Genomic DNA, 12,113 nt, shown 5'->3' on the forward strand with positions numbered 1-12,113 from the left:
ACAGCTGCGACATCTACGTGTCGCGAATTCGACGAGCGTGGCAGTGACACGTGGCTCCATTACGACCGTGCGTAATGCGCTCTTTTGGGTTTTTTAATGCAAAGCTCGAAATGTAGGTCGGTGTTGGAAAGCGCGGGAAACTATATTGTAGACCTAAAACGATATTGGGCGCACGAGAAGTAGTTGGAGGCCCAATTAGTTTTTGGTTGGGCTTGTCCTGAAGTCTAGCAGTTAGTTTTTGTGTTTCATGCAAGAGCTTCTATATATTAACAATCAAGGATTGCCTACTCAATCAACATTATACACATCTTAAGAAGCCACCGAAGTGTAACCTACTCGAATTCTCATGACATCTTGGTAGTGTGAGTGTGTATGAGAAACCTCATTTCCTCCTTATAGTTTAAACCATTGTCTATTATAAAAACACACTGGTAAAGAAAAAGTACAAGCACAAGCAATGCCACATATTAAGTGAGAGCATTGTCTTTCAAATCGTTATATATTTATGTGCATCTCTTTGTTCATCCCGTTGTGATTAGGGAATCTTCAACATACACATGTCATAATCAAAATTGTTGATTTCTAAATCATATCTATATATATACCACTTAAGGAAAGTCATGAGTTGGCAAAGTAATAGTCGAGCATTGTTTCAAAAACAATTTTCTATGCTTTTTTTTTTTTTTTCGTTCATATGGGAACAATCAGAAATCCACATGGGAAATGTGGAAGACATTCAACAACTAGGGATGGCAACGGGTTGGGTATGACAATACCATCCATATCTCCGCCCTCCATCCCCGCCCCGGTCCCCGAATTCATCCTCGTTTATTAGGTTTCGGGAAATCCCCGTCCCCGTCACCGTGGGGGACTATCCCCCATACCCGCCCCGAATCCCTGATTTTTTTGCATAAAAAAATATTTATCATATATTTTAACATTAAATTTCATATTACATTATCATTCAATACATCCAAATTAACTATAAAGTTCAACTCAACTATTCAAAATCACATCAATATGAAATTCCATAGAAAATTAGGAAGAATTAGGAGAGGAAAGTTAACTTAGAGTTAAACATAAATATTATAATTATATATTTAAATATAAACATATATATTTTCGGGTCGAGTTCGGAGATGGGTACGCCAATACCATCCCCTCCCCATACCTGTCAGGGATTTTTCAAGTTCGGAAATGCCCGTATCTGATACCCATTTAGTCCCGAAATCTCCTCCCGTTAGGGTCGGAACCCGACAGAAACCCGCCCCTAGAAAGATTATTACCATCCCTATCAACAACGAAGATAACACGTCATTGATTTATTCAATATGAATGAAAGAAAAATCAACCTGAAACATCTATGGCAAGAATTTGAATCCCTATATTCTCCGACAATCTAATGACTAAAGTCCACATGAAAAATATCTCGTTGGTAAAATAGTCAAATTTGATTAATATATACATATATATATATATATATATATTGATGTCCAGATACAAAAAAGAAACTATTCAAAGAGAGACAATCGAATACAAGTCCAAAAGGCAACTTCCATTATTCATCATAAGAAACAATCATAACGTCAGCTACTTGCATAGGTGTAAGCCTTATTTACTTTCTTTAACTTTCTGTTATGTAAAACAAAATGTTGGATTCACATAAATCATCAATTGTCATGCATTTATTGGCAATTTACTAATTTATGGCAAAACCAATAATTAATATTTTGTCGGACAAATACTGACCAAGAATTGATAATCACTCATGTTCATGTGAAGGTTATATATTTTCTATAACTTTTTATTATGTGAAACATATGGTTCGATTCACACAAATTATTGATTCACGACAATACTTACAATTACTCATGTAGGCAAGATAGCAAAATCTAACAAGAACTCCATCGGATACCTCTGAATCATGATGACTATATATGTATTAGATCAATGAGAATTGTACTTGCCTTAAAAGTAGCTTCTTTTTTCATAAATAATGAAAAATAATAATAACATTAGCCACTTTGATGTGTGATCGTTATGAAATTTCTGTAACTTTCTAATACATATAATAATTTTTCAGTTCATCAGTCACCACTTTACAACATTTCAACTTGACACAATTCCGCTAACCGTAACGTCAGAGAAAAAGCGCACTTCAAATTTTGAAGGTTTCCTTCGGATCCCATTGAATCGTTGGTGTTGTCCCACTTTTGGTTGACCTATGTTGGCAAAACTCGTTTGATTTGCCATCTTAATGACTATATATGTGGTAGGTGAATAAGGAGCACACCATTTTGATTTTGGAACTTTGAACATTGAGGCTTACCATAAAACTATCAAAGACTCTAAAAGATATTGTGGTCCCACTCAATACCCTAAGTTTTTTTTTGGGTCCCAATACCCTAAGTTGACACTTGTAAACAGTGCATTTACAATGCCCATACATATCCTCAAAACACAAGCCTGCATGAAATAAACGCATAGCTTAATATTATATTTATTTGTGATTCTGTTCACACAGATGCCCATGTCATCTCAAAATTCAGATCAACGGTGAGGTAAACAGGGAGGGTAGAAAAGAAATGGGACCCATAAACGCTGAGTCGCCGTTAATACCGGCCGCGAGTGCATTGACATTTACGGTGCAATCGAGGGAAAAGCCGACAAGCAGCCACCGAGATTTAGACACGTAGAGGGAGCAGCTAGGCGATGATCTCAAGGAGAGGGGCAGGTGGGTAAATCATAGCCGTGCAGATGTTGGAGAATTGAGGTCCTTTGGATAGTCCATCTTAGAGTAATGACGTGCTGGGATTTTCTTGCGGCCAACCGCCCGCCCGCCGGCCCGCATTTAATTTCCATGCATCCATTCCATCCATCATATTTTATGAGTTACAAACAAGAGTCAAAAAGTCACATGAAACTAAATAGTAAGGTAAACCCAAGCGAGTGGTTAAATTTGTAAGTTCACACTCCGCGGACATGATGAAACCTAATCAATAGGGCTTCAATTTGACCAAGGAAGATGATACTCAATCAATTTGCTTTAATTTTACTATTATTAGTCTTTAAATAATAGTATGAAACACGTGTCAGATACTAAAAGGAGATGTCAATAAGACCCTAGCTGGATGATATGACGATAAAACCTAATATCGTTTGTATAAAAAAGAAATAAGAAATAAGAGTCAATGTCGAACAAAAATTCTCTATAAATAAGGATAAAACCTATTGTCATCCATCACGTATGCATTTCTTGTGTTTCTAGTGAACTCAATCCACCTGAAATATGAGGTAATATTTATTTTGTTTATATCAGAAAAAAGAAACTTTTATTTTTAGTTTTATATGAATGTGGAGTGGAGGTGATGATGGCACACTTGTGGGTAGAGTCGCTGAGGCCAGCTCTGACTTGGGGGAAGACACGTGAGAACAGTGTCAAATTTTTGGAACAAGACTAACGTGAGCAATGAGCTAGCAATAAGCGGGCGGCACGCACAGCACAGAGGAGAGGGCCACAGGCCACAGGCCACAGCCATCTCTCTCTCTCTCTCTCTCTCTCTCTCTGTGTTACTGTGGTTACAAGTCAAGGCAGGCACTTGGTTTAAGGAAAACTGTAAACCAGACACCACCCACGTGAATTGCTTTGCTTGGATTAATTAGGTTTACAAAACTTACCATCACGCACCCTTTTTTTCAACCATTCCATCAAAATTAATATATAATTAGTGAAACGGTCAAATTATGATTTATATTCAACGACTACGGTTACTTACGAAATTTATTAGCAATTAATAACTAATTTTTTTTCTTTTTAAAAATCTCGTTGCCGTGTCTCTCTGTTTTTTCTGGGTCAAATCTTTGCCTTTTCTGACGAGGAATGGAAATCGTGAGCTTTTGAATTGAGGTATATAAAAAGGAAATGTTTGGGTATCCTGTCAGCATGCCCATGTGTTGAAAGCTGTGCTTCATTACATGCACAAAGTGGGGGTGTTTGTTGGTGTACGTGGAAGGCAAACAATGACTTGTCAATCGAGCGAGAGTGCGAGCAAATTAGCTTAGAGAATGGTTTTGCCTAGAATGGCATGAGATGAGTGAAAACAAGAGAAAAATAGAAACCCAGAAAAACAAAGAGGTGGGGAGGGCAAAGAGCCAAACATACACTAAGAGTTAGAGGAGGAAGAGAAAGAGAGAGAGAAAAAAAGAGGAGGGTGGCCCGCAGTTGGTGCTAAAACTTGTACGGACTGATGGCTCAGTCGCACGAACCAACCTGAGATTCTTCCACGTATGAGGCCACGAGTTGGCTAAACAAGATTTGTGGCTGCAACTTGGATCAGCCATTGTAGGTCTAGGCCTGTCCATTTGAAAATTACAAAGGTAAAAAAAATTGATTGGTTTTCAAGCGATATTAGAGAAGACGGAAACCGAACATAGAATATTGATTGTAATGATATCTGAATCATTTGAATTACAAATTCTAAATCACGTGTTACATATACTATACTGTAAATTAGTAGTCGGTACCCTATTTGTAAGTGTCCCATCGATAGTATAGACAGGGTGGGGGTAAAGGAGGGTGGGGATGACCCTAAAAGAGGAAAAAAAAAAAAAAGGGGGGGAGAGGGGGGGCCAGAGCAAGGTGTTCCCATAAAACCAGTGCCGTCTGTCCCAAAAACCTCCCCACCAACAACTCTCTCTCCACACATCATTATAAAAACCAACCCACCATTCCATTTATTCACCCTTCTTGCTTCACTGTCACCCCCACTATAGCTACTTGTTCAAGCCACCACCCAACGCCAACTCTTCATTTCCCTCTCAAACCCATCACCACTTCACCACCATGCAACTTTTCTGCTCATCATTACTAACACCACCTTTTTCACAGTCTGATTTTGTTCTTCTTTTGATTCCAGCCCTTCTGCTCTTAGGCCTCGTCCTCCAATGGCGCCACCCCAAACACAAGCGCCTGCCCCCTGGCTCAATGGGCTGGCCTTATATTGGAGAGACTCTCAGGCTTTACACTGAAAACCCAAATTCATTCTTCTCCAGCAGGCAAAAACGGTACTCAATTCAACCACCAGAACCCCCCCACTTTGCCTTGCAATTTTCTTCATTTCCTAGTTCATCCTATCTAGCTTTTTTCTTTTTTATCAAACACGTTTCTTATTTTAATTGTATCATAGTTAGTGCATATATAATTCTTATATACAAAAGTTGTATATAATCTCGCTACATGATTGACATGTAATGAGTTGATGTGAGAGAGGAATGGAAATATAGTTCATTGATTTATTTTTCATTTTATTTTTGTAGGTATGGAAATATATTTAAGACCCATGTTTTGGGGTGCCCCTGCGTAATGATTACAAGCCCAGAAGCAGCAAGAATGGTTCTTGTGAGCCAGGCGCATCTGTTCAAACCAACTTATCCAAGAAGCAAAGAGAGAATGATAGGACCAGAAGCCATATTTTTCCACCAAGGGGCCTACCATGCAAGTCTGAAGAAGCTGGTTCAGGCTGCCCTTTTGCCCTGTGCAATAAAAGGGTCAGTTTCAGAGATTGAGCAAATTGTTCTAAGGCTTCTACCCACTTGGGAAAACAGCAGCATCAACACTTTGCAAGAGATGAAGAGGGTAAAATATATATATCTGTCAGTTTTGTTGGTATAATTTATTTTGACTTTTCTTGCATGACTCTGAGTCATTTGGAATCTTAAAGTTTGTTCCTTTTCTTGGCCTGGCCTGCCAGTTTGCTTTTGATGTGGCAATGATTTCAGCCTTCGGCAACAATAGGGACTTTGAAATGGAAGGAATTAAACATCTGTATCAATGCCTTGAGAAGGGCTATAATTCTATGCCTCTTGATCTACCTGGAACTCCTTTTCACAAAGCCATGAAGGTGATATGTAAAAAAATTATGTATATTTTATTTTTGTGGTCCACCCAATTTTCCAAACTCAATCAATATCATTGGACATTGGACTTTTTTAATTTCTTTACAACAGCATTGGAATTTAAGACATGTCATAAGCTCACCTTAATTTGGTCTTCGAGCACATACATTGGATTGGACCAGAGCATACATGCTAGCTTTTAGACTGATTATCAAACGGACTCAAAATAATTGAACTTTTAAATATGTTTTTGTGAATTGCGTATTTTTGTGGAGTAGGCAAGGAAGCTTCTCAATGAGACGTTGAGGGGATTGATAGCGAAGAGAAGGAAGAGTGATGGGGAAGAAAGTGGTGGCTTGCTGAGAGTACTGTTGGGAAAGGACCACAATAAGCCTAACCTGCAGCTTAGTGATTCTCAAATTGCTGACAATATCATTGGGGTTATCTTTGCTGCTCATGACACTACTGCAAGTATCCTAACGTGGCTCATCAAATATCTGCACGATAATGCCGATCTCCTAGAAGCTGTCACTGTAATATTAATTTTCCCTTCTTGATTCTTTGAAAAAAAGAAAAACACACAGAGATTGACAAGTTGATCTTTCAGAGAGAACAAGAAGGAATTCGACGCAAATTATTCGCTGAGAATCGTGGGCTTACGTGGGATGATACTAAACACATGCCTTTAACAAGTCGGGTATGTTGTTGTACATGTTATGTTATGTTGTTATACTGCCAACTCGAATCACATATGCAAATCAAAATTTATTTGATCAAAAATTCAGATTGATACGAACAGTCTAATAAACTGACATCCTCAAAAGATTTATGTTACAACTTACAAGTCAAATGCTTTATATTGCCGGTGAATTATGTTAATGAATTGAATTAATAAAATATTCTGACAAGAAATATATATATATATATATATATATATATATATATATATAGGGCAGAATGATTGAAGTGAACTGATAAATATCTCAGGTGATTCAAGAAACTCTAAGAACAGCAAGTATACTGTCGTTCACATTCAGAGAAGCAGTGGAAGACGTGGAGTTTGAGGGTTATTTTATCCCTAAAGGTTGGAAGGTGCTGCCTCTATTCAGAAGCATTCATCACTGTGCTGATTTCTTCCCGCATCCCGAAAAATTTGACCCTTCAAGATTTGAGGTAAAACCTTAGCCAAAGAAATTATAATATTAATAATATCCTCCCTTTCTCTCATCTGTGTGTGTGACCAGTACTGTGTCACTGGGCAAGATTCAACAAGTGGGTCATGCAGCACTGTTACATTTTATCTTGTTTTGGCAGAAACATAAGGTTATCAATCGCTGGATTATCTTGGTCCTGTCATTTTCATTGTTGTATATGATTCTTCCTTTACTTAAGAGGATCGGAGTCATGAATATCTTTCTAACTATCAAGTCATGTGACCTGGTTTTGTTTTTGTAGGCTAGTAATTTATTTATCAATAACTATCGTCCATAAATTACGTATTTCAACGAACAACAAAATGGAAACTTTCTGTCACTAAATTAAATAATTATTTGTCTTAAAACACTAATATGTAACATATACATATATTTAAAAGATTTAAGAGATATTTAGTAATATACCTATTTCTAGCACTAATATTATAAATAAACTTTACACAATTGAATTTCTATAAACAAACCCAAAAAATGACAACTGGCCTTATTGAATTTAATATTAATTATTAAATTACTTGGATGCCCTATTAAGTGTTTTGGGTATTTTTATGAGATTTTGGGGTTGGGTTTGTTTTAAGAAATTGATGGCAGTTTTGTAATTTATAAGAAGTTAAAAGCATTTTTGTTATGTTGTAAATGAGTTTTAGGTGTGTTTCTAAAGTCCATTTCATATGAGGTATTTTTATAATTTGGGCTCCCGTATTGGGTATAAGAGTGAATCTCCCTATATTTAATTGGTTGGATTTTCTTAGCTAGAAAGCCTATAGAATTATACATATGTGGCAGAAGAAACTCATGAGAAAATAATCAATGTTTTGTATAAATTAGTGATGGATGGTTGAAGTGATGCTTTAGCTGGGTTTGGTGACTAATTGTGTGATAGTGCAGGTGCCACCAAAACCAAACACTTTCATGCCCTTCGGGAATGGCGTGCATTCTTGTCCAGGCAATGAGCTGGCCAAGCTTGAGATGCTCATCCTCCTCCACCATCTCACCATTGCTTACAGGTTCTCTCTCTCTCTCTCTCTCTCTCTCTCTCTCTCTCTCTCTCTCTCTCTCTCTTAAATAAAATATGCTATTAAAGGTGTAGTCTAATGAAAAAGAACCTTGATTTGCAGACTAGTAATCTTATGTTCGAATTCCCATGACACCTTTTGGTAGCGTGTGGTTGAGAAATTCTCTCATCTTTGTAGTTTGGACTATCACTTGTATTTAAATAAAAATAAAAACTATTAATTACTGAAATTAAAGCACATTGTCAAAAATTTTCATTGGGTGACAATCCTGTTGATATTTATGCAATTATTTCTTTTCCTTTTTTGTTTTGGGTAGAAGTCATTTGTCCCCCTCTTAGTTGACTAGAGGCTAGAGGTAGCGGGGAAGTGGCCGGGGAATGATTGGTGGTCCAATGGTCCTTCCCTTAGGCTGTGGAAGTGGTCCTCAGTATCATCAACAATGAGGGTGAGTGGGCATTTTATAAGGGTTCTTTCTTATTCTCAGTGAGTGTGCTGAGTAGAAAACTGGGTCACCATATGACATATACACCCAAATATAGATTTTCATTTGCATGCTAAAACACGTGGCATGCATGCACATACAATTAGTCAAGCATTATTTAATCCTGACCTCTCAAGTTTGCTTGAGAATATGCACATGGACCTATATTATCTTTACAAGTTCTCAAATTCAATGTCAACTATGAAAAATTGAAGCAAGCTTTAAAAATAAAAGGCCAAAAGGCTCAGCAACCCCCCACCCGACAGCCGTCCTCCAGCGGCTCCTCCCTCCATTGCCAGTCGCACTCGCGACTGGCATTAATCCGTGTGTGTATTCACATATACGTGAATACAGACATACAGACACATATATAATCTCCCGATTAAGATTTCAACTAGTAGATTAAAATATTTTTCTTTATACCAATTTACGCATATAAACCATGCGCAAAAGGGATATCTAGACAGTTCATTTTATGTCATGAGTAACAAACTTAACAGAAATATGATACTATCAATAATACGTATACAGTTTTGTCTGTACGAGGATCAAAAGCCTTTTTCTTTGGTCAAATTTCTAGTACACATCCATCAATGTTTTTCGTACATGTAGGACCTGCCCTTAACCCTAATCAATTATCATCAGGACAGACAGAGACAACCCTTTTAATGATATTAGATTGTGAGACAGCTCTCCCAATCCACCCTTTTTTTTCTTCCCATATCTCTAGTCTCATCCAGGGACGACGTCTAGCTAGCTAAGCCTCATATTGGGCATTAGCCTCTACAGTTTTACCAATTGTTATGTTCCATTCATGATATTTCACATCGAGAGTTTAATTATATGTAACATGTCAATTAAACTTGGAAAGTTCAGTTATATATAACATATTAACTAGACTGTCGAATAAGAGAATATTTCCGTATATACAATTCTATTCGAAAAAATCAAATTGAGACAGACAATTAGCCAGCTGTGTGCTCAGTCTAGACAGAACGGCTATGAAACATTTGGTTTGCCAGCTGTAGACATGGTGGTCACCACAGCTCTTTCTTCTGCATGTTTTACACCACAACATCACAAGTTGTCCACATCAAGTACATATATCCTTATAGCCTCATGATTTTGTTAGCATCATAGCTACTACACTACTTTTGTTGGGTTTTGGCTAAACAAACTAAAAGTTTGACATTGTTATTCATTATAACGGTGATATTTGGCGATGTGATTGCTACCAACCAAGTGGTTGATGGCTTTTGCAGATTTTTCTTTTTGGTATCATAATGAGGAATGCTAAGTTCAGTTGCTCATGTATATGGACGATCTATGAGCTGTTGATGCATGTGAGTTTTATAATGTACGAACGATTTATAGTCACACGCCTGCCTCAGATGGCTGATCCTAGCAAAATTGATAGCAGCATATACATATAAGCTTTTATTTTGGCTAATTAAGTTTTGTATGATTGACATTGACCAGGTGGCACGTGACAGGAGATGAGGATGGGATACAATATGGCCCTTTCCCAGTACCCAAACAGGGATTACCAATAACAGTAGTCCCAAGGAGCAAGATTGTGAGTTGAACATGAAGCTAAGCGAAGCTAGCTTTTGGGTTCTTGACGACAACACAAACTTCTCCAATGGGGCCAAAAGCAAGCATACCCCATCGAGCTCTTTTCTCTTTTAAATTTCGTTCCATGGTGTTTTTCTTTCCCAATTTGTCGTTGGGAATCCTATGTATCTTCTACGTCTCTTGGGTACGTGGATTTTGTCCAGTTTGTTAGCGTAGGATCAAAATGTCAGTGTCAAACTGTGAATGTAATGTGTGATAGAAATGAAATGGGTTTTGTGCAGAAACTAGCAATGCCAGGAAATGAAAATTTTCAAGATGAAATGAAGATGCCGTTTTTTCTTTTTCTTCTGTGGAATGTGTGAATAACAAAGGATCAGAAAGGAATATCAAATGTGTGTGGTTTTGAATATTGATGAAGTAACTTTCAGCTTCTTAGATTTTTCTTCTGCTGCTCTTTCTGCTGTGGAAGAGGTATGGCCAGCGGCGGACTCAGAAATTGATGTTAAAGGGGGCCTTTTTGCAAAATATAAAAATAAAGGAATACTACAGGTTCTTGTAGACCGCTGGACCAATATCCCCTAATGTAAAAATCAAAAAATAAGCTTTAAATTACAACTTTTACACATTAAGTTATGATTGTTGTATATTAAAAAAAAAACCATTATATCCCCTTTCAATATTCTATTCAATTCATATACATAATATTAAATTATTTAGAGAGAAAGAAAGAAAAGGAGAGTAAAGGATAGAGAGAGAGAGAGAGAGAGAGAGAGAGAGTTGAGTAGGGACCTAGGACCCCCCTCGTCCGGCCACTAGGTCTACCCCAATTTAACCTAACAAGTCACAAGGCAAGGCAAGGCAAACTGTGTGCATGGATAAATAGGGTGTGCACACTAGAAATCCACGTGGGGCAGTGCCAAAGCACAACATTGTAGCCTACGTGGATGCGTTTAACAGGGCCAGTTGAACCAGTGCTGGTAAAATGTTAGAAATTTAAGGAACTCTAGAGCTTCAGAGACAATGATGTTCAACCTAATTGAGTTGTTTTTCTGGTGATGTCTTTCGGCTTGCGTGAGACACTTGCTTTTTTAAATATACACAATAAAATGTGTGTACCAAAAAGATACCGATTTGACCAATCTTCTCCAAGCTAGTCACATCAAGTGGGTTTGAACATTTTAAACCCCAGATTTTGGATAAAATAATTAAAATTTCAAAACTTGTAATGTGGCTTAATTGTTTGTATAAGCAAGGGGGATGACAGTTACAACAACCATGGTGGTAGTAACGGTGGCAACGAAAGTGATGGCGGTGGTGGGAGTGGTAAGTGGTTGTGACGTATAGCAGTGGTGTGGCAATGACCATGACGACCGTAAGGAGGTGGTAGCGGTGGCAGCGACAATGACGGTGTTGGTAATGTTGGGGGGTCGTGTTGGTGGTGATGTTGACGATAATGGTATTTTATGATATTTGTAAGATCTCTCTTTTAATTGATAATCATTTCTTATGTTTTTTTTTTCTAAAATAGTATGAGAGTTTAAGTCCCTCACTCACCAACCCCAAATTCCACCTTCAAACTTACTCATCCAGATGCTCTAAGCTGAATTCGTTCAGACAAGTAATCCCATTGTAAGTCTAGCTGCTCTAAGAAGAGAGTACTTACAAATAATGTAATTTTCACCGTAGCCAAGAAATAATATACCGCTTGTTTGATATGATAGTTCAATTCTACTCGACGACATGAAGAGGAACCAGAACAACACACTTTTGTTCCTACTACAAACAAAAAACATGCTTTAACATGTGATATTTGCAAGATTTCATCAGCCATTCAATAATCAAATCAAGTAAAAATTTCCATCACCCAAAATTCAGCATTGGAAAGGACAAGCATGTCCACAGGCCACATGATGTCGATTTCCGTTTGAAAAA

General features: G+C 37.6%; 1 protein-coding gene across 2 annotated transcripts; it reads left to right on the forward strand.

Annotated features, from left to right (window-relative positions):
- Positions 1-4,729: 4,729 nt before the first annotated feature.
- LOC117631366 (abscisic acid 8'-hydroxylase 2) lies at positions 4,730-10,529 on the forward strand. Of its 2 annotated transcripts, none has more exons than XM_034364479.1 (8): positions 4,730-5,064; positions 5,317-5,635; positions 5,751-5,900; positions 6,174-6,428; positions 6,503-6,592; positions 6,883-7,068; positions 7,993-8,116; positions 10,086-10,529. In XM_034364479.1, the coding sequence occupies exons 1-8, from the start codon at positions 4,844-4,846 to the stop codon at positions 10,094-10,096; spliced, it is 1,356 nt and encodes a 451-aa protein (XP_034220370.1). In that variant the 5' UTR covers positions 4,730-4,843; the 3' UTR covers positions 10,097-10,529. The 2 variants fall into 2 exon arrangements, with proteins under 2 accessions (XP_034220370.1, XP_034220369.1); XM_034364478.1 differs by having other exon boundaries at positions 4,732-5,064; positions 7,998-8,116.
- The last annotated feature ends 1,584 nt before the right edge of the window (positions 10,530-12,113 follow it).

This window comes from Prunus dulcis, chromosome 6 (assembly GCF_902201215.1).
Source record: "Prunus dulcis chromosome 6, ALMONDv2, whole genome shotgun sequence".
Taxonomy (NCBI): Eukaryota; Viridiplantae; Streptophyta; class Magnoliopsida; order Rosales; family Rosaceae; genus Prunus; species Prunus dulcis.